A 24,552-nucleotide genomic window follows, 5' to 3' on the forward strand; every position below is an offset into this window, starting at 1 on the left:
ATCTACATCTTACCAATGGATCCAGAAGGCTCAGGAGGAGAAAGAGAGGCTGGTGACATTGTACAGCCCTCCCTCACTTAAATTCTATTCACTTGCAAGTCATGGCATCAACTTCCTGAAGTCATGGTCCTCCTCAAGAAAGTAGGACAAACAACAAACTGTGAGGAGTCTGAGCTGCCCTACTGGGGACCCAACTGGCCAGTTCCAGTTAAGCAATGCAACTTCCTGCCTTCCTTCTTTTCTTCCTCTCTTTCTCCTTCCTTTCATTTTCTTTCTCTTCCCTTTCCCATTTGATTAGCTAAACCAGCCTGAGCAGCCCACAAAATAGGACAAAGCATAAATCCTTTGCCTCTAGTTCCCTGGTCCCCATCCCATGCCCCAGAACTGAGTCCTTGGTAAGCCCAGGCAGGAAGGAAGAAAGAAGAAACCCCAGAGATCCTTATTAGTGATCCTGTAGCATCAGCTGGGACTTGAGCTGGGCAGTTTTAGGAAATGGGAATGGAGAGCCCTGGAGGACACACTCCAGAAGGCTAAAGCGGTAAAGGGGGCTGGGGAAGTTAACTTTCTCTAACTGTTCTAGAGGTTCTCGTGAAGATTATGAGAATGGCAAGAAACTAAAAAGGTAGAACAGAGAACAAATAGAGCTAACTGAACCATCTAATGCACTTGATCAAACATTGCTTTAGATACCAACTTCACTTACTGGTATAGGAAGGACCTCATAAAAAGCTTAGTGTCTGTAGAATTTTTAAAAGAAGAAAATGAACAAGAATAAAGATTAATCTAAGATCTGTCATAGCTTTCTGCATTATAAGTCAATTGTGAAGTGAATCTCTTTTCCTCATCAATCTAGCATTCTCATTTTCTTGGGGGGGGGGGATCAATTTTGAAAGCCATCCTGTATGATGAATCTTAATCAAATCAATGGAAGATTCTGGTGCAGAAATCACCCTGACTTCCTATGTAATGCTGGGTAATATTTTCTGAATGCTTTCATTTATCTGTCTGTAAAATGGGGGTAATATCCTGTTCTTTGCTCCCTAACTGAAAAACATGAGTGAAACTAAGAACCTCTTTGTCAGACCCTTAACAGAAAGGCACTAATAACTTGTCTAAAAAAACAATTTTAGATACATAATCCTCAAGATAGCCCTATGATATAAGCAGTACAGAATGTCCATTTTATAGAATGTGGTTCAAAGACTTTCACTCAAATTAAAAAGAGGAACTCAGTTAACAAATAATCAGAATGTAAATCCAGGATATTTTGAGTCTAGTACTTTTTAATAAGCTTAATCTAAGTTTGCCTACTATCAACAGGGCAATTAGTAACTGTCACCTGGTATTCTGCTGGTTCCCCTTATCAAAGGTAACCTAGAGCTTCTTACTAGCATCCTAAATTGTATCCTTTTTTATTTGCATTTTTAAAAAATTGACACCTTTTATTTTTACATCATACCAGTTTCCAAACATATTACTTCTTCCCTCCCTTGCCCATTGAACAAAAGAATGAAAAAGAAAGAGATTTTTAAAAAGTATTTCTGCAAAAACAACCAACATTGACAAAGGAGGACAGTATATGCAAAATCTCACACTCATAGCCCTCAGCCTCTGAATCCAAGGGAGGAAAGCACATTTTCTCTGCTTTTCTAGGGCAAGCATTGTAGTTATAATTAAATGGTAGCTGGTTTTGTTTTTCTATTCTTCCTGTTTTGATATTAGCTAGACTGTGCATAAATTGCTGTCCTGATCCTATTTACCTCACTCTTCATCAGTTAATCTTAGTCTTCCCATGATTCTCTGTATTCTTCATATTCATCTTTTCATATAGCATAGTATTATTCCATTACATTTATGTATACAATTTGTTTAATCATCCCCCAGTGGAGAACTATCTACTTTATTTCTAGTTCTTTGCTAACCCTCCCCCCCCACTACACACACAATATGAAGTTATGATTATTTTGGGATGTGCAAAATCTTTCTGCTTTTTACCTCCTTGGGCTATATATTTAGTGGAAGAATTTCTGGGTCAATGAGTATAGACATTTGAGTTACTCTCTTAGCATTATTCCTGTTGGTTTTCTAGCATATGGAGCCAATTTACAGCTCCACCAGAAGTGTATTAGTGTATTTATCTTTCCACAGTCACTTCAATATTAATTATTTTGTCATTTTTGCAATTTGCTACATTTGAGCTATTTTGATCTGCATTTTTCTAATTGTTAGTGATTTGGAGCAATCTTTCATATGACTGTGAATAATAAACTACACTAAAAAAAAAAAAAACAATTCACAGAGCCATATCATAGAGAAATGGGATCTGAAGGTGCCACTATCTAGGCTCAGTTTGTGGCCCCTCTGTTTTCTCAGTCATAGGAATAAATCTTTTTCATTTAAATGAGCTTGACAACTTCCTTCTCACTCTTCCTTCTTTCCTACCAAGGACAAAGTCAGGTTTGGACAACTTTTCTTTTCCATTTCAATTAAAAGTGCAGCCAGAGGCTTGTTTCTTGATGAGAAGGAGGAGGGGGGGGGTAGGAATAGATAAACATGCAAAGGTGAGTCATGATTGGCTGCCAACCTCTCACTCTATTTCCTATTCTGGGGCAGCACAAGTAGAAGTCTTAATTGACACTCTGAGCAGGACTACTCCTGAGGCTTCAGTAAAGAACATATCACATCACACTGAGAGAAGTCGATCACCAGTATGTCACTCCCCAATCTGCTGTGGGCCTTGATAGCCTTCACCTGCCTTGGTAAGCAGATGGGTAACTGAGTCACTCCTTGGGTCTAGGGGACTGAAAGGGATGGGAAATTGATTGGACATGTCGAAGGGCTTTGTGCTCGTGAGAGGGAAGGAGGGATAGATATTAGATTGCAGTTGCTTTTGCACTGTGGTTTTCCACTAATGCTTTGAATCGTGTTAGGGATTCTTCAGCCTAATCTTTAATTCCTCTCCATAGGACCTAGCATGGCTCAGAAGGTCACTCAAACCCCACCAGTGATATCTGTGCAGGAGGGGAAGGCTGTGACTCTCAACTGCAAGTATTCCACCAGTGACACTACTTATTATTTGTTCTGGTACAAGCAGTCTCCTAGTGGGGAAATGATTTTCTTAATTCGTCAAGATTCTTTCAATCAGCAGAATGCGAGTGAGGACCGATATTCAGTGAACTTCCAGAAAGCAAGTACCTCCATCAGTCTGGTGATCTCTGCCTCACAGCTGGGGGACTCCTCATTGTATTTCTGTGCGCTGAGAGAGGGCCACAGTGAGAAATGTGATGAGGAAAACTGTACAAAAACCTCAACAAACAAAAGATCCGATACCTACCTTCTGCAGAATCCAACAGATGCTCTGAAAACCCCGAGAGGAAGTGGGCTGAGACCAAAGATGCCTGTGAATTGTTCAGATGAGGGTTTGGAAAGGAAACCATTAACTTTATCCTAAGAAACACACTCTCACAGTTGACCTCAGAGAATGAACAATGATATTTGTGAGCCATAATCCTCAGAAGTATTCACATCTTTGAGCCCTTCTACCACATCAGGTAATAGATAATAAGTACACTGGATGAATCTTTCAGAAACTTATGTTACATGTTAGTAGTGAAGGAAGGTTACTGTCTATAGAACATCTCCCCTTCAGTATCTCACAAAAAACATAAAACTTAACATGTTAATAATAAGACTTAATATGCCCCTTAACCTGCTCCTTTTTTCTCTTCACAATTTCTGCCTGTGGTACCACAAATCTGCTATTTCCTGTGTTTACAACCTTAGAGACATCTCTGACTTTTTCTTCCTCTCTTCTCCTTGCATAGCCATCAATTACCAAGATTCCATCTCTGCAATAACTCTTATATCCAACCCTCTCTTTTACACTAGGCTTACATTCACCCACTTGCACCATTGCAATAGCCTACTCATAAACATATATGTGTAATATGTATGTGTATATGTATAGGCATGTATGTATATACACATACATACATGTGTGTGCATGTATATCTGGTTAAACCTTTTTTCTCCTCCAATAGTTCCATTGGCTCTGTCCTAAGTTAGGTTCAGAACCCTCTGCCCAGCATTGAAGTTAGTTACTCCATAATCTGTTACCATCCTACCTTTCCAGTTCAAATCCTTCCTCAGATACTTACTAGGTGTGTAACCCTAAGAAAGTTATTTTATCACTCTCAGGCTCAGCTACCTTATCTGTCAAATAAGAATAATAATATTATCAACATCACAGGATTGTTGTGAAGATCAAATGAGATAACACATAAATTCTTTGCAAACTCTAAAGCATTACATAAATCTTAGCTATAATTATTATCATTTTGATTATCATTACTATTATCTCAAATTAAACCACCACTACCACCAAACTCTACGCACCATCTTCCCAGTGGCTTGGGTTCATGACCTGGGTATCATCCTCAATGTCACACTCCCTCATCCACCCCTTATCTAATCAGTTGCCAAGCATTGTCATTTCCATCTTCATAATATTTTTCATCTGTAAAATGAACTGGAGAAGGAAATGGTAAATCACTCCAATATCTTTGCCGAGAAAACCCCAAATGGGGCCACAAAGAATCAAACATGACTGAAATGACTGAACAAACATTATCTTTTATAAACACCCCTTTCACTTCTTTGACATTGCCAATATCTTGATGTAGGCCCTCATCACTTCAGCCCTGGACTATTACAATGCCTCAATGGTTGTTCTCCCTGTCTCAAGTCTCTTTCCACACCAGTTCATCCTCCATGCTGCTGTCAAACTAATCCTCATAAAGCACATCTGACCACTTCACTTCTCCATTTAATCAACTCTGATTTCTCTATATTGCCTCTAGGATAAAACATTCTCATATTTTTAAAGTCTTCCCTACTCTGGTCCATTCCACCCTTTCCAGTCTTCTTACACACCCACCCCCACATACTCTGCAATCCAGACACTTCAGAGCTCAGAAAAAGGTTCTCTGTGAACTGAGTCAAATTTATAAGAACACAAGTCATTCCCCACTTGATAAATAGTCAAAAGATATGAACAAGCAGCTTTCAGAGGAAGAAGTTAAAGCTATCTACAGCCATATGAAAAAATGCTCTAAAATTGCTATTGATTAGAGAAATGCAAACCAAAACAACTCTTAGATACCACATCACACTTATCATATTGGCTAACATGACAAGACAGGAAAATTATAAATGCTGGAGAAGATGTGGGAAAATTAGAACACTAATACATTGTTGGTGGAATTGTGAACTGATCCAACCATTCTGGAAAGCAGTTTGGAACTATGCCCAAGGGCTATGAAAAAATACCCTTTGACCCAGCAATACCACTTCTAGGCTTATAGCCCAAAGAGATCACAAAAATGAGGAAATAATCTACATATACAAAAATATTGCTAGCAGCTCTTTTTGTGGTGGTCAAGAACTGGAAATTGAGGGGATGTTCATTAATTGAGGAATGACTGAACAAGTGGTGGTATATGAATGTAATGGAATACTATTGTGCTATAATAAGTGATGAACAGGCAGACTTCAAGAAAAACCTGGAAAGACTTTGAATGAACTGATGCTGAGTGAAGTGAGCAGAACCAAGAGAACATTATACACAGGAACAGCTGCATTGTGCGACGACTGACTTTGATAGACTTAGCTCTTCTCAGAGATGTAAGGACCAAAAACAACCCCAAAAGACTCATGATGGAAAATAACATCCCACATCCAGACAAAGGAATATGGAGTCAATGCAGATTGAAGTATACTATTTGTTCTCTTTTCTTTTGTTTTGTTTTTTCTTTCTCATGTTTCCTCCCATTAGTTCTAATTTTCCTATACAACATGACTAATGTGAAAATATGTTTAATAAGAACATATATATGTAGAGCTTATATTGGATTGTACACCCTCTTGGGGAAGGGGATTGGGAGGGAGAAAATTTAAAACTTATGGAAGTGTATGTTGAAAACTAAAATTAAATAAATTAATTTGTTTAAAAAAACAATTCTCTGTGATCCTCCCAAAAAGGCACCCAGCAAAAGGTCCCTCCTGAGACTACAAAAGACCACAGCTTCCACAAAGCATCACTTTGACAAAAACCTTTTGGAGCATGAGACTCCTCTCAGGTCTGGGTAAATAGAGAAATTCAGCAATTATCACTCCAAAGAGGTTGAAAAATGAATGAGTATGTAGTTTGATTCTGGGCAGCCAAAAATAACACTGCTTGGTTTCACTTGGGTGAAGAGGGGCAGGGCTGTTGATCACAGTTGCAGAAAAGATTCATGGAGCCCTTGGGATCAATAAGACCTCGAGGTATAATTTCTTTAGTGCATCTTAGTGCTGGCATGCAAAAATATCATCTTTCTGGCTAGCTACTTTTAAAGACTTCTAGAGAAGGAGATTCTTTTATTCTTTCTGTAGTCTCTCATTTCCTGTGTTTAAAAAATCCATGGTATTAATTCAAGAAGCATTTATTAAGCACTATGCTCATAGTGTAGGGGAAAGAGAGTTGGCTTTAGAGTCAATTATACCTGAGTTCAGATCCAGCCTTGGGTGCATTCTGCTTGGATAACCCGGGCAAGTTGTTTAACCTCTCAGTGACCTAGGCAATTCTCTAAGACTGTGAGCTGTGGAAAGAGCATTACCTTTGGACTCAGAGAATCTGGGTTAAAATCATGCTTCTGTCACTTAGTACTTGAGTGACTTTGGACAAGTCATTAAGCTCTCCAGGCCTCATTTTCCTCATCTACAAATCAAAGGGGTTGCACTAAATAATTTCTGAGGACCTGTCCAACCCTAAATCTGTCATCCTAAATGGCAAAACTGTTCCTAGGCCTCAGAAAGACCTTAATTTAGAAAGTGCAAGGTCTCCCCTGCATCCTGGGTCAGTCATCTTGTCTTTCCACTGGGTTTCAAAAGTTCTGAAGGAGAGACTGAGGCTGATGACTTTGCACAGCCCTGCTTCACTTAAATCAAATTCATATGCAAGTCAAGACATCACCCTCATGGTGTCATTGGTCCTCTTTGAAAATGTAGCAATTAATACTTGATTATAGTAATTATTATTATAATAATAAACTGAAGAAAATAAAACAAAAGTAAAAATAAAATGAGTAAGCAAAGGAAAAAGAACCCGACCACAGATCCACTTTGTTGTAAAAGAAGATCTGGGTTCATATTTAGAGGAAGATTTAAAAAAAAGCCACCCCTACCCCCAAAGAATAGCATCAAATGGTCACAAGTCCAAAGAGTTCTTGGAAGAACTTAAAAAGAAATTTAAAAATGAAATAAGAGAGCTTGAGGGAAATATAGGAAAAAAAATAAAAGTTATCAAAGAAAATTATGAAAAGAAAGTGAATCTCTTGGAAAAAGAGATCCAGAGTCTTAAGTAAAAAAAATAATTCCTTGCAAACTAGAATTGGGTAAGAGGAATAGAATGACATGAAATTTTAAGAAATAATAAAACTAGAAAAAATAGAAAAGAATCTGAAACACCTCATTAGAAAAACAACTGATCTGGTGATCAGATAGAGGAGAGACAATATAAGAATTGTCAGACTACCTGAAAGTTATGATAAAAAAAAGAATCTGGATATAATATTACAAGAAATTATTAAGGAAAATTGCCCTGAAGTTCTAAAACAAGAGAGTAAAGTAGAAATAGAAAAAATAGAAAAAATCTACCATTCACCACCTAAAAGTGATCCCAGGAAGAAAACTTACATAAATGTCATAGGCAAGTTCCAAAATTTCCATGCTAAGAAGAAAATATTGTAAGTGACAAGAAAAAAAATTTAAGCAGTTTTTACTCTAAAAGACCACAGGTCTTTGAACATTATATTTCAAATAGCAAAAAAAACTGCAGTTGTGTCCAAGAAAAATTTACCCAACAAATTTGTGTATAACCCTGAATTTTAAAAATATTCACATGTGATTAAGTGAAAGACTTCTAGGTATTTGTAACAAAATGACCAGAACTTAATGGAAAATTCCATATAAAAATCCAGAAGAAATATAAGAAAAACATTAAAGACTAATTATAAAGCACTCATTGAGGTTGAACTGTTTATTATATATATATATATATGAAAATGTTATCAGTATTCTTAAAACTGTCATCATTACTAAGGTAGTTTGACAGAAATGTTGGGGCTGGATAGAGGTGATTCCAAAAAACAAAATTAGGTAGGAAAAGATAAAAGGAGCACTTATATTATAAAAATAGGGCATGAAAGAAAGAACTAATACAAGGGAAATGGTGGAGGGTACTCTCACCTAGGTAAAAGAGGAAACAATGGATACATCTGAAAGGGTTTAGAAGTCTTCTGAACATGTAGAGGGGACAGAGAGAGATTAAATTTTAGAGTTGTGTGGATTGGGGTTTGGGAGGGTGGGGGGAGAGGATGGGAGGCACTTTTGGAGAGGTGTATAAACTGAGATTGGATGGTGGTGGAAGGGACTGGGGGACTCCTAGAAGGGTGGGTGAATTGGGGAGGTCTAAGGGTGGCGAGAGAAGATAAGGTAACTGGGATAGGGTAAAAAGAGAAGTTGAGAAAGAAAATAGTGAATAAAATTAAGATGGAGGGAAATTCACAAATAGTAATTAAAACTTCGAATGTGAATGGGATGTTTATAGTGGTTCTCTTTGTGGTGGCAAAGAACTGGACATTGGAGGGATCACCATCAATTAGGGAATGGCTGAACAAGTCACAGTATATGGTTGTGATATAATACTACTGTACTATAAGAAATGATGAAGAGCAATGTGAGCAGAACCAGTACACAGTAACAGCAAAATTGTTTTAAGAATGACTTTAGGGATGGCTAGGCAGCACAGTGAATAGAGCACCAGTCCTGGAGTCAGGAGGGCCTGAGTTCAAATCCAGCCCCAACACTTAATACTTATTAGCCGTGTGACCTTGGGCAAGTCACTTAACCCCAACTGCCCTGCCCTCCCCCTTCCAAAAAGCTGGAAAAAAAATGACTTTAAGTGACAAAGTATTTTTGACTACTATAAATATACAAATTAAAAATAAGACATGAAGAAAGATGCTATCTGCATCCAGAGAAAGAACTGATAAAAGAAGTATGTATAAAATAATTTTACACATATATGCCTATTTGTGCCTAATGGTAGCCATCTCTAGAAGTGGGAAGGGGGATAGAAGGGGAAAAAAGAAATTTGCATGATAACTTTGTTGTATATTTGAAAGGAACAGCAAGTTGGAGATTGCAAATTGCATTTTCATGCGCAATCATCTTTTTTTTTTATTGCACTGTTATGGAAATGTTTATTTTGTTCTGTGAATTGAAAATAAAATAAATCTTAAAAAAAGAGAGAAAATGTAGGACGAATAACAATAATGAACAGCTCTGTAATCCAGGGCTATTCCTTAAACTAGATGTTCCCTCCCTGATTCTGGGTGTTTTTACTTTCTGTCCTTCATGCCTTCCATACTGATTTCCTCATCTTCATCATCTAACTTAGGGGTGGGGAAGCTATGGCCTTTAAGTTTAGATTTAAGTCAAAGGGCTTTACTTGAGGAACCAGGGGGCCACAGGTGGCCCTTGAAGCCACAGGTTCCCCACCCCTGACTAGCTTCTCTTGTTTCCTTCAAGTCTCAATTTTACTGCTAATTCCTTTAATTACCTCTGATTTGTTCTGTCTGTCTCTACCTCCCTGGGTTGTTGTGAAGGTCAAATAAGATTACAAAAAATTTAAAAGCATATAGTAAGTGCTTAATAAATGCTTATTCCCTTCCTTTCTAGAAAGCCAGGCTTTTGGACCCCTAGTCCAGAAATTTAGACATAATCTAGTCTAACTACCTCAAGAATCTGCGTTGATTTGCCTAAAGTCAGATGGTCTATCCTGCTTTAATTTTCTCTTCTCTGATTAGTCAAAAATATTCTCCAAAGAACAATTTCTAACCTCTTTTATAACAACACATCATATGCTCAAAAAGTAATCTCACCTCTTAGCTATCCCTTAGGACAGGAAATGGACGTGAGATTTCATTGTTATAGGGAACTGTAGGATGAGGAAGCTCCCTGTACCGCAACAGAGATTGAGATTGTCTAATGGCATTGAGAGTTTGTGAATTATCTAGAGTCACAAAACTAGAATATGTCAGAGACAAGTTTTAAGCACAGATTTTTCTGGCTTTAAGGACAGTGTTGTCCACTGCGGAACACCACCTCTCAGGCATCTCTCATCTCATTTATACCAAATGACCTGGGGTGTTCTTTCATTATTTCAGTCACTCCTTATGTTGTTGTTTTTTACATCCTTTTCAAATTTCTGTTATGAAAACCAGCTGGAGCCAGGGGTATGCAGGAGTCATCTGGAACCAGGTCTGGAGAGCCGATTGTTAAATTTTCAGCATAAACATTTGATGGGGTACAGGCTCTGCGAGACCCCTTGAACTCTGATTGAATCTTCCCACTTGATGAGGCATTTGCCTGAGGCCATAATCCTTTCATTATAGCTGGACCCAAATCTCTGTTACTCTAAACCTAGCCTAGCCCTCCATTGTCTGTCATCTCCAAGGTAGCCTTCAGTTACTTCCTCAGGACTAATTCCATTCCTGGAGGCTGACCTCAGTTCCATCAAAGATCCTCCTTAGACTCCTCCTCAAGACTCTCCCCAAACCCCTCCTCTAGACACCCCTAGATCCCTCCCACAGTCTTTTTGTATATAAGATCCATCTTGCCTCCATGAAGCGGCTGAGATTAATCTAGCACAGACTCACTCTTTGTCAGATTATTCTGGCCCGCTTGGGTTAAGAATCACAAATACTTAGGCTCCTTAAGAGTCTACCCATTATGGCGAATCTCTAATAAACTTCGCTTTACTTTGGCTAAGGGAAACTTGAGTCAAATTCAATCGGCAGGATCTGGCGTGTTGATATTTTGGAATCTCGAGAACACCCAAACCCTAAACCTTAACACATTTACACTTTAAAAATGGAAAACGCTACAAATCAGGATTTGATTTATTTTTTTGTTGGTTATACAAGACATAAAAGTGCTAGAGAAAATGTTAATAATGTAGATTAAACATTAAAGTACGTTGGGCATTTTTTTTTGTTAGAAAACCAGTCATTAAAATAATTTTCAGCACACCAGTGGCTACAGCACTGTAATAAAAGTCTACTATTGCACAATATCTTAAAAAGATGATTTCATAGACTATATGTGTGTGCCTGTGCATGCATGTATATACTATATTAGTGTATTTTATTCTATATATATCATCATATATGTGTGTATAATATATACACATATCATATATTAATTAATTATATCTATATTACATGATGTCATATATCATATCATGTAATATCATTATATTATATATAATTATATACTATATGTCATATTTAAAATATATTTTAATATAATATATTCTATTTCTTTACCATATATTATATTTCTTTATCTTATCTCATCTTATCTTATCAAATGTTATATTTAAAATATATTTAATATATCATATATGATAAAGAAATATATCAAGAAATATATTATATTTCTTTATCATATATTATATCATATCATATCATATATTATTTTGTGTTGTTTCATATCATGTCATATCATATCATGTCATGTCATATGTCACACCATGTCATGTCATGGCATATCATATCATATATCATTGTCCCTATAATAAATCTCAGTTATCATATTAGTTTTCTCTTTTTACTAACCTTACTACCTCATATTCAACTTATGACCTGCAAGTCTTTTTCTGTTGTATTTTCCCATAGTCTTCCCCAACATCCTCTGAATCTTTGAAGTGTTTGGTTGTTAATTTTTATCCTTATGTCCTATTTTATGCTTGCTTCTAGTAAATGTCATTCTTGTTTTGCAGGACATTTCCCACATTTTTCAGGGTTATTGGAAGTTTATTTTTGTCTTTTACAATATTAGCAACTCCACACTATCTAGAATCATCTACAATTTAGACCTAGGGCAGCTAGGTGGCTCAGTGAATAGAATACCAATCCTGGAGTCAGAAAGACTCATCTTCCTTTGTTCAAATTTGTCCTTGGTCACTTACTGCTGTATGACCCTGGGTCAGTCATTTAACTCTGCCTCCACTTCCTCATCTATAAAATTAGTTGGAGAAAGAAACGGCAAGCCATTTTAGTATCATTGCTAAGAAAGCCCTGTATGGGGTCATGAAGAGTCAGACAGGACTGAAAATGACTGACCAACAACAACAAAATAATTTTGACCTGCCTATGTTCTTTCAACCAGATCTTCAATAACGTCATTTATTAGAATAGATCTTTAAAGAAAGAAAGGGCAGGAATATGAGTATATGGTGAAAGAAATTCAATTGTGGAATTAAAAAGATGATTAAAGTCCTGATGTCCCAAAGGGAATGGAAGTTATCTGGCTAAGTTGATGGAGTTGGATTTCCAATTACTATAGACCTTTTTCTCTAGATTGGAACTTAGTATATGGGTATCAAATGGCACCAAACAATCTAAGAGGGAAGTGACTCATCCTTTGATCCTGGTCACACACCTTTTAAAATTCTGGCATTCCAAAGAACTATGTCATTTGAGGCACCTGCGGCTAGACCTAAGAAAAATGTCTCCCCTCCAACTTAGCTGAAGTAGAGTTACTGCTATCGAGGCTTTAGAAGGGAGTTGGCACAAGATGGAGCTATTGTTCCTGCAAACCTGAACCTCTTCTTTTGAGTAAAAGGATATTTTGGGCCTCGAGGTTGTAGCAGAGAAGGAGGATGATTTTACACTCATCTCCATCTCTCCCTCCTGACACCTTGACTTGTATTCAGCTCCAGAAGATACAGGGCAGTTAGGTGGTGCAGTGGATAGAGTTCTGGGGCTATAGTCAGGAAAACTCATCTCCAAGAGTTCAAATCTGGCTTCAGAAATAAAAGCTGTGTGACCGTGGCTTAGTCACTTGCCCCTGTTTGCCTTATATGCAAAAATGAGCAGAAGAAGAAAAAGGCAAAGGTCTCCAGCATCTTTGCCAAGAAAACTCCAAATGGGGTCTCAAAGAGTTGAATGTGACTGAACAACAGCCAGAAATGATACATGGCCTTCTATGTATGAAAGCCCCTGGGTGTCTCTTTCCCATTACCTCTCCACACACACTGGAAGAAACAGGGAGGAGGCAGAGAAGGAGGTTGTTGTTCAGCTTTCCTTCCCAACTTGCTCAGTCAAATTTCACTGCCATCTGTGATAGCTTGGAGCAGGACTGACTCGAATTCAGATCCTGCCCCAGACACTTTTGAGCTATGATATGTTTCCTTTCAAGTCACTTCATCCCTCTCAGCCTCAGTTTTCTCACTGACAAAATGATAGCAGCAACCTCACAATATGAGGACTGAATGAATTATATAAATAAAGGCCCTTTGCAAACTTTCAAGTGCTATATAAATTATAGTTATTATTATTATTATTATCAGCATGCAATTCCCAGAACAAGTGGGGCTTCCTACATATAGGCAGAGTGGTATGGAATGGCATTAATTTTTTTAAGGAGGAGGGGAGTGAGTGGAAAGGAAATATCTGAGAAGTATTAGCTCTTCAGAAGGAATCAACATCTGGTGTCTGAAAATAACTCTTCTCCCAGCCGTGTCAGCACTTTCATTCTTTCCTTAGTTGAATATTCTCCACTTGATAAACTCCCAGGCAGAAGAAGCCTTTGGCTCCTCTGCTAAATAAGCAATTCATTCACTCCCCCATGTCTCATCCTTTCACTATCTCTCTCACGGCTCTTATGCTTTGCAACTCTATGTATCACCCACATTCAACACACATCCTAGGACAGAATTATGAGTCAGTGAGAATCAAATAGAATGTTTTTCTTTTTTTTTTAAATGGAGAGAGGAGGCAATAGTGTAGTATGACTATGGGTAAGTCTATAGGCCTCAGTTTCCTCATCTGTAAAATCCAGGGACTAGATTAGATTTCTGCTCAGGACCCTTGTGGCTTTAAACTTGTGATCTCATGAATAAAAATATAAAATGGGGTGACTACGTGGCAGAATGAATAGAACACCTGCCTTGGCGTCAAAAGGGCCTGAGTTCAAATTTGGCCTCAGACACTTAACATACATACTAGCTGTGTGACCTTGGACAAATCATTTAATCCCAATTGCCTTGCCTTCCCCCCTCAAAAAAACCCAGTTATAACAGTTTCTTATCCTCTAGGAGAAAGTATCACCTTGAAGTTAAATTATTCACTTTCTGGAAATACAGATAACATACCGAAACCTCCATTGAATCATATGCCATATTTTAATAGTTAAAAATGGATGAAGTTCCTAAGTATTCCAAGAACTTAAATTTACTACAAAGAAAAATTCTACAAGGGACCCCTTTCCCTTTTCTAAATTCTATCAATAATGTATCCAGACCAGAAAAGGGGAGGTACTAAGCAACATCTGAGTCAGACAAGGGGATAGAGCTGAATCTGTGGCCAGGGTAAAAGCCCAAGCTATCTGGCAGGTGTTCTCAAAGAAAGATGAAAGAAAATTGAAAGATAAAGTTTCTGACAGTTCTGAGAGCTGAGGTGTAGGGGGCAGAGTTTCCAGACATAGAACTGAGAAGATAGTGTCTCAGCTGTCGGTTCTGAGTGTGTCTGATAAAGCCAACTGGCTCCCCAAAAGAAAATACCTTCAGGTCAAAGACAAGACACGTTTGTGCCCGAGTGTCCTTAGCAGCTGAGAAAGAGTCATGAAGAGGAAGTTGGGAACTTCTGTGATAACTCTATGGATACAGTTTTTCTGTGAGTTGAGAATGTTTGTAAAAGGGGAGGTGGTGGGGAATTCCACAGCTGAATTTTACCATAAAGGATTAAGTTCTTTGTCTTCTTCACAAGATGTTGTTGGGGATATGGTCACTGGTTTGGAAAGAATCCCAGTGATTCCTCAGGGATCATCACCTATCTCTGTTGTTCCCTTTCTGGCCAGGGGCCTGGGGGCAGATGAAGGTGGATCAGAGCCCTCAAATGCTGAGAATCCAGGAGGGAGCCAACGCCACATTGGAATGCAGTTGGTCAAGTTCTGTGAATAATTTGCAATGGTTCAAACAGAATCCTGGGGAAGGCCCTGTCTTGCTGTTTTTCATTGCTTCAGGGACAAAGTCAATAGGAAGATTCAGCTCTAAGATGAACTCAAAGGACCGTCGCAACTCACTGCACATCACTGACTCCCAGAGGGGAGACTCAGCCACCTATCTCTGTGCAGTACAAGCACAGTGCTCCCCAAGCACCTGCAGGCTGTACACAAACCCTGGGCTCAGGGTCCAATCACACACCTTGCCAGGGAATTCAGTTCAGTCCAACAAAGTGAGCACCTACTAGGCGCAAGGTTGTGTGGCACCAAGGGGGCATTTCATAGATATCTTTTCTCATAAATACTGGCAGCTATTACATAGGAAAAGCTGATATTTGCATCATCTCTTAAGGTTTACAAAGATCTTATCTGAGAGGAGATGGTATCAGTACTATTAGTCCCATTTTAGAGATGAAGAAACTGAAGTTTAGAGAATTGAGTGTCATGTCTAGAGTCACACATCTACTAAGCAGGAGTCAGGATTTTTAACCAGATTTTCTAAATCCAGTTATCAGCTTTCTTTCCATTGCACCAGGTTGTTTCTCCTATCTGAGTTCTAGTTTGGTACATTGTGATTTGGAACTAGGCTCTATTTGCCATACCTTTGTTGTAGTAGAAACATTCCCAGTCCCTCTCTGCTTTCCTGGTGATCTATTTCACAGATGCAAGAAATCTCAGTATGTAAAGTATTGAGCAGAAATAAACTCCTAAGTGATTGGTTACCTATTAACTGCATGCATATAGAAAGCACTCTTTAGAGAACTGTCCAGGAATCCCTAGGGATTCCTGGGACCCTTTCAGGGGCTCTGCAAGATCAAAATTGTTTTCATGATAATTCTAAAATATTTTAATTTCTAATGCAATAAGTATCAATACATGTAACCTACATAAACAAAAGTCCTTTGGAGTATCCTCAAGCGTATTTAAAGGTACAAATGGATCCTGAGAACAAAAAGACTAGAGAAGAGAGTTAAAAGTGAGATGAGAAATTCAGGCTACAGGCAAATGGTACCTATGTTGTTCATTGTTAACACAGTTCCTCCAGCACGTAGCACAGTGTTTGGGACATGTTAGGCATTTAATATTTATTAAATTGTTGACTTGTTTGTTTGCTTTTGGGGGGATGGAGGGAGAGGCTGCAGGAGGTGTTGATCATTTGCTATTATACATTCCCCAAATCATGAGACTCCTTCTCCTAATTCCTAATGAGCTTAGTTGTATAGATGATGGTCACTGGTATAGAAAATTGAATTACTGGGTTCAGAAAAAAATATATAGATATAAATATATATATATTTATGTATATATAGTATAGATAAATATAGTATAGATATTATTATATATCTTATATAGTATATATATTATATAGTATAGATAATAGATATATATTATATAGTATAGATAAAAATACTTCACAGATCTAAGCTCAGAGCCATAAGATCATGCCCTTCATTACATGTGATGAATAACATATTCATGAGGTCAGCCACAGAGAGAGCCAGACTCTTCTTGGGCTTTCTTTTTTCCTTTCTTTACTTTTTGAACCAATTGGAACTAATTTGAATTCAAGTATAGCAAAGCATAGATTCAGGAGTAGAGGCAATAGGTAACATACCTTGTCTTTCCATTAACTTTTACCTGAAAATTGTTGGGAAGCAAGTATCTCACATGTTCTGGAGCTACTACCCCTTTCTTTTCTCCCTCTTTCTCCCTCACTAAAGAGCAGGTCCTTGGAGCACAGCTACTTATATGTGCCCTCAAAGTTCAGGGGTATCCCTGAGTGGTTGAGGGTTATGTCTCCAATGTTATAGTTACTGAGTCTTCATCAGTGTACTTCGAACCATGATTATCAATTGAAATAAATCCTGACAATTTGCATTTAGAAAAGGATATTTATTTAAGTGGTATAATAAAAATACTTGGTATAAAATGTCTCTCCAAAAGTCTGTGATATACTTTCCTGTAAGTCCAGAGTCCAAGGGAATGTGGACTCCAGAATGTGGCAAGATTTTCCCCTTAGGAATGAGGTAGATTTTCTACTGAGCTTTCTGTAGAGCCTTGATTCTTCTTTCGTCAGCTCCTCCAGTCTGTTTTGCCTCCTAATACAGACAGTCTCCAGCCAATGAAGAGATTCTCCTAGGATAGATAGGAAGATGGAAAGTCTAAAATCCTCTAGTCCTCAGAAAGTCATAAGATCTTCCTAGGTCAAAATGGAAAGGGTGAAAAGACTGAGTCCAAGACAAAGATCAGAAACTCAGCTCTTTTCCTCTTTCCCTCCTCCCTAGTTGATTCCTTCTCAGGAATATAGCTAGAATTTTTTCTCCTCTCCACTGGCAAGCACTCACATCTCTCCAGCCTGAATTGGCCCAATATTTTAAGAAGGTCCCAAAAAGTATGACTAAATTTCCTCAGACAATCTGAGTAGACTTACTATCATACTTAGGAAGTCATTCAGGCCTTGTTCATATCAGTTTTTATGAGTAAGGGTAAAGTATCACCAGCCCATATAAGAGATAAGACTCTGAATGTGAAGGGAAATAATTTGGAAAACAATTTTTGTGCTGCTATACCTCACAAACCGATCTGGAGACTCAGGTACTTGCATGAAATAATTGGATTGTGTGAGACTTGATCTACAAATCCAGAGCAAAACACATTCTTGCATTAGGAAGCACCTGGGAGAAAATTCATAGTACTTATATTTTGGGCTTTCAGTTCTTTGTTGAGGCCCTTGTCTGACTATAATATTCTTTGTGGCTTTTACTAGGTTATGTAAGTTTTGAGGAGGTGGGCTGGGAACGTGTTCTGTGAAACATATAACCATCCATTTAGAGAGAATTTGTTACTATAGGTAAGGTGTTTGTGTATCGCCCATGATTATATGTGTCCCTATGGATTTGTCTAGATGTGGCTCACAAGAAGGGGTGAACAGACATCTCTAGAGTGTCATCTGCCCACCCTTTTACAAGGGAAACTTGTATTCCTACAGGGAACAAGAGATTGAGGCTACAAGTCTAGCCATTATGTTTCCCTCATAGAGGGGGTGCTAGGCTAGAATTATATTCATCTGCTTCCACCCCCAATATCATTGGTCTAAGGGAAGTAATTTTTAGGTTCTAGCCACTGAACCATCCCTTTATATGGAAGGAGTGCCCCAAGCTATAGTGGAAGGATTAACTCTCTTCCCACAAATTTCTAGTTATACAAAGATCATCACACATAGCAAATAGTGAAGGGGAAAAATGAAGGGAAGCTGATAGAAAAGAGAAACCAGAGAAGTCATATAGATTAGAATACGCTAGATAATTCACAGAGTGAATGATATTTTCCAATGGGAATGAGAAATCTCAGCTCAACCATATGAGAAAGTGTGTCCCTGAACTGAGTCATAGAAAATTCGCTAGAGATTCCAGGAAGGCAAACTGGGAACAAACTTGTAGTATCCTCTACATGTCAACTTCTTCCCAGAATCTTTTTCTCTCCAGAGTCCCCTTCCTAAAGAGAACCTAGAGCTAGATGTGTCCTTTTCCTAGGCTGAAAGCCAAAAGAAGTAAAGATCTTTCTTCTGCAAACCTCTCAGCAACTCCCTTAAGCATGGAACATGGAGTAGAATTTATTCTCTCCACCAATGAGAAGAGTATTATGCAAATGTAAAACTTGAACTCTGGACTACATAAATGGTAGAGAGAATAGAGGAGACTGAAGATAAAAGACTCTCAGCTCTAAAACAATCTCTCCCTAGTTCCACTCCAAAGGTAGAAGAGAAGCATAATGGAGACACTCATTCCTACTTAATGAAACCATACTGAAAAGAGCAGTAATTAAGGGGGTATTTAGTGAAGCTTTTATTCCTACCTGGAATGGCCTCCTTCTTCCTACTCTTCTTCTACCCATGCAAAGCTTGCCTATTTTCCAAGTCATAGGTCATCCCCCCAGCTAGACAACACAGTTGTTAGAGCACTCAGCCTGGAATCAGGAAAACCTGATTTCAAGCTTGGCCTCAATATACTCAAATACTTGGTAGCTATGTGACCCTGGGCAAGTCACTTAACCTCCATAGTTTCCTCATCTATAAAATGGGGATAATATTAACACTTACATCCCAGGATTTTTATGAGTATCAAAAGAGATTTAGCATGTCATTATAAAGCATATGCAGTATAAAATATAAAGCACTTAGCCCAGTGTCTGGCACATAGTAAGCTCTATAAATGTTAGCTCTTATTGTTATTTTATTACTATTATTAATTTCTCTATTTCAACTCCCTTATCTTACCCTGTTTCTGGGTTCCTATAGAACTTAGAGTTTGTACTATTCAATTTTTCTAAATGATACCTACAGCACAGGAAAGTCAACCTTTAGAGATAAGAGGTAGCATGTACTATACAAGGCTAACTACCACCATTCCCCAACTGTCACTTGCCCTTAGACCCCAATGGAAGTAGCCCAAGATTCTGTACCCAAGAACCTTAGGAGTAACAGTGTACCCCACACCAGTAGCCCTGCTCTAGCAACATCACTGAGAAGTGAAATCACTGCAGAGAAGGGATACACTTTCTTCACCAACACCAACTGCTGACTAATTGCTTCTACAGGCCTGGAAGCCCAAGGGCCCCAGTAGTGACAACACCCCTGTGGAGATGTGACCTAGCAACTGCTTCTGATGGTGCTGTAGTCCCATTTCCTTAGCAACCACTGCTATTAACAATATAGGGGTACAATGTTTACTTCCACCAAAGAATTTGACATCATCAAACATTTCAACATCAAACTCCTCATGATTTTGTCAGTAGCAATGACATGAATAAAAATGAGTCATCTGCTTTGCTGCTCTACCGTAAGGATCATGGAATCTTTTCATCTGACTTACAGCTGACTCCTCATATGTTTGGTCTATTCTGTTAAAATGTGACCTTTTTGAGTGCAGCTACTGTCTTGCTTTTCTATTTATGTTCCCAGCTCTTTGAATATAGTAAGCACTTAATACATTTTATTCATATTATTTTTTTTAAATATGGTACCATGATTTCTTTGATGTAGGGAAATCTCAGCTAGAAAACTCCATTTGCTAATATAAATTGTTATTTTTTGTCCTTCATTTCTCAAAGGGGACCACAACATCAGGAAGGTGATATCATGACTTGCATGTGAGCTAGATTTAAATGAGGCAGATCTTGCAAAGTCACCATCCTCACTGTGTCCTTTGGAGCCATGTGGGTCCAATGATAAGATATAGATCAGGATGACTGGGGATGGCCCTAGATGCAATGGGAGACCTTGGCTTTTTTAAGCTAAGGATTTTCCCAGGTGTCAGTTTGTCCGAGGCAAAACCTAATCAGTGATTAAGGCTAGGTAAGAAATTAGATCAGAAAATAACTGTTCTACAAGTTAATGGTTTAAAAACTGTGCTTGAGATATGGAAAAGCTATGTGACTTGATCAGGGTTATACAATCAGGCCTTGTACCATGGGTCTTCCTCACTCAGGACAGTTCTGTATCCATAAAACCATACTTCTTCTCAGTGTAGAGTTATTTATAGTGCCTAGTATCATATGATATATATATATATATCATATGATATATATGATATAATAATATATATTTATGTATCTATTATATACTACGTTATATGCTATTACAAATATATCGGGCTTCCACCTTCCCAAATCCATGTAAAAAGGGGACTCTAAACAAACTTTGGAGATGCAAAACCCACAAAATGACACAGAGAAGCTAACCCCCCACTGACAACAGCCCGGCAGGCCAGCAGGAATTGACCAGCATAGTGCTCTGGGAGCTGAGCCCAGGCCCAAACCTAGGCTTTAACCCCAGAGTGGGCCTGACCAGCCACCGGCTGGAGGGATTCCAGATCAGTAGCAGCTGTGGCCATTTCCAGATTTATCAACACATAGATGCGAAGGACAAAGTGAGAGGTCAGTGCAGTCTGGACTTTGGGACCCAGTAAATGGGAGGGTGTGGCTTTTGCCACTGGGGCAAGAAGCTGCTGAGCTGCTGGCACAGCCAGCAAGCACCATGTGGCAGCTTCAGCTCCTGGCCTGCAGAGTGTAGGGGAACCAAGCACCAATCTGAGGGTTAATCACTCTTGCTTTAACCTTCTTGGATCTGGATTGCAGTCTAGGGTAGAGGTCCTGGGGTGTGTGTCCAGCTTGCCAGAGAGTGTGGAGACCTCAGAGAGGGTGCCCATCTAATACCTCCGGCAGCTGAGAAAACCACAGCTTTTGGGATGAAAGCTCCCCTGTCTGCTGGCAGAGTCCTACTGTGGCAAAAACCCCAGGGGTGAAGTGACTGAGGAGCGACATGACCAGGCAAACGAAACAAAGCAGACAGAAGATTCCAACATTAGACTCCTATTTTGGGAATAAAAAGGAGCAAAGCATGGAACAGGAGGAAGACAGTGAAGTCAGAACTCCTGCACCAAAAGCTTCAAAGGAAAATACCAGCTGGTTACAGGCCATAGAGGCCGTTAAAAAGCAAATAAGAGAAGTGGAGGAAAAATTGGGAAGAGAAATGAGAACGATGCAAGGAAATTATGAAATTAGAGTCAACAGCTTGACTGAGGAAAATACTACCTTAAAAAATAGACTAACTCAAATGGCAAAAGAGGCTCAAAAAGGCAATGAGGAGAAGAATGCCTTAAAAAGTCGAATTTGCCAGATGGAAAATGAACCTCAAAAGCTCACTGAGGAGAATCATTGCTTCAGAATTAGATTGGAGCAAATGGAAGCTAATGACTTTATGAGAAATCAAGATGCTGTTAAACAGATCCAAACAAATGAAAGAATAGAAGGCAATGTGAAATATCTCATGGGAAAAACCACTAACCTGGAAAATAGATCCAGGAGAGATAATTTAAAAATTATTGGAGTACCTGAAAGCCATGATAAAAGTAAGAACCTAGAAATCATCCTCCAGGAAGTTCTCAAAGAAAACTGCCCTGATGTTTTAGAGCCAGAGGGCAAAATAGAGGTTGAAAGAATTCACCTATCACCTCCTGAAAATGATCCCAAAAAGAAAACTCCTAGGAATATTATAGCCAGGTTCCGGAATTCCCAGATTAAGGAGAGAATATTACAAGCAGCCAGGAAGAAACAATTTGAATATTGTGGAAACACAATCAGGATAACCCAGGATCTGGCAGCTTCTACACTGAGGGATCGAAGGGCTTGGAATATGATATTCTGGAGGTCAAAGGAGCTGGGATTAAAACCAAGAATCACCTACCCAGCAAAACTGAGTATCATGTTTCAGGGGAAAATATGGTCCATTCAGTGGAATAGAGGACTTTCAAGCATTCTTGCTGAAAAAAACAGAGTTGAATAGAAAATTTGACATTCCTACATGGAAAAACAATAATTGTAACCTATGAAACTTTTCTCAGTAGTTGAAGGGAATAGAAATATATATATGAGGATATATGGGTATATGAATTCATATGTTAAGGTGTGTATATATATTTACAGGTATACATACATAGAGGGCACAGGACCAATTTAACAGGAAGGGATGATACTTAAAAGGTGAAATTAAGAGGTGAGAGAGAAGTATAATGAGAGTAGAATGGGAGAGATAGAATGGGGTAAACTATCTCATATAGAAGAGGCAAGGGAAAATGGTTATGATGGAGGGGAAGAGTAGGAAGGCAAAAGGGAATGGGTAAACCTTATTCCCACTGAATTTGGCTTGGGGAGAGAATGAAATACACACTAAATAGGGTATCTCACCCTACAGGAGAATAGTGGGGAAGGGGATGAGAGGGGGGATGATGGAAGGAGAGCAGGCTGGGGTGGGGGAGGAAAGTTGGAAGCACCCACTTTTGAAAAGGGACAGGATCAAATTAGAGAATAGAACAAGTGGGAGGTGGGATAAAAGGGAGGGAAATATAGTCAGTCTTCTACAATATATCTACTATGTTAATGTTTTGCATTAGCTACACCTGTACAACCTATACTGAACTGCTTATCTTCCCAGTAAGGGTGGGTGACAAGGGAGGAAGGGAATGCATCTGGAATTCAAAGTTTTAAAATCAAATATTCATATATATATACTATTTTACATGTAATTGGGAAATAAGATATACAGACACTGGGGCATAGAGACCCACTGGAAAAATCAAAAGGGGTATGGGAGAAGATATGGGAGAGAGCAGATTGGAGGAGGGGATATCCTGTGGGACTGCTATTTTGGGGAGGTGGGTAGGGGAAAAACGGGGAGAAAATTTATAACTCAAAATCCGGCAGAAATGAATGATGTAAATCAGAAGTTAATAAAGCATTTGAAAAATTAAAAAAAAAACATAATTCCTAGATTAATGACTTTGCCAAAATGCCAAAAAAAAAGTCTAATATACACACAAAAAGGTTAAGAACCTTTGTCCTAAAGGGAAAAAAAAGTAAAAAAAAAACACAAATATATCACATATATCTATTATATACTATACACACACACAGACACATATTCTCTCTCCAAGTAGACTATATGCCCTATGAGGACAGGGGCCATAATTTACATTTTTCTACTCATTACCATACTATCTCTCACAATGGTTGGTCCTCGGTAATAATAAATAACATTTTATAGTCCTTTAAGGTTTTCAAAGCATTTATAAGCATCTATTTATTAGCATTATTTCATTCGATTCTCACAACTTTGTGAGGTAGGTGTTATATCTTTATCCTCATTTGACAGATCAGTAATCTGAGTGGTTTGCCCAGCGCCACACAAATCTCAGTGTTACCTCACTGATAGATGTGAGAAGTTGGGAGAAGGCTGGGTAAATCCTATAGCTTTTAGACACTATCTGATGTTTACTTGGAAGGGATCTAGGCACTACTTTTATGTTGACTGAGCTTATAAACTAATTAAGATCATAGTATTATAGATTTATCTAAATTTATCCTAGAAGGAAACTTACAGACCATCCCATATAACCCTTTCACTTTAAAGGTGAAGAAACTAAATGACTTGCCCACATTCTCACAGGTAGTAAGCACCAGAGATGGGATTTTAACCCAAGGGCAAGTAAACGAATGCATGCATAGCCAAGCCAAAAGAGAAAGGGAGTTGAGAGAAGAGTGACTGGCAGCAATCAGAGTAGGAACCAGAGTGAAAGTGCACAAAGAAAAGCAGCAATATGACAGGATTAAGTTAGGACCTCCAACACAACCTAAATGGCTGACAACTCCCTCTCCCTAAAGCAGCTGCCATGGGAGACTTGAATTGAACACCAGAACTGGATTATTTTGATCCTGGGGTCTAGTCTGACTGACAGCAAGGATAAGTTGGGGGGACTGGTTTGGGAAAAGTCTTGTGGCCTAGGAGAAGATATCCCTTCTGGGGGCTTTGATTAGATAAATAGATAGATAGATAGATAGATAGATAGATAGATAGATAGATAGATAGATAGATAGATAGATAGATAGATA

General features: G+C 38.5%; 1 gene segment (V, D, J or C); it reads left to right on the forward strand.

Moving 5' to 3' along the window:
• Positions 1-24,552, forward strand: part of LOC138168865 (T cell receptor delta constant-like) — a 412,235-nt gene that overhangs the window by 9,763 nt on the left and 377,920 nt on the right. The window contains 1 exon segment of the C gene segment in view: positions 2,967-3,266. Coding sequence covers positions 2,967-3,266 — 300 coding nt within the window.

The sequence above is a fragment of the Petaurus breviceps genome, unplaced genomic scaffold (genome assembly GCF_028583685.1).
Source record: "Petaurus breviceps papuanus isolate PSGF00001 unplaced genomic scaffold, PetGlider_PUasm1.0 37, whole genome shotgun sequence".
NCBI classification, from domain to species: Eukaryota; Metazoa; Chordata; class Mammalia; order Diprotodontia; family Petauridae; genus Petaurus; species Petaurus breviceps.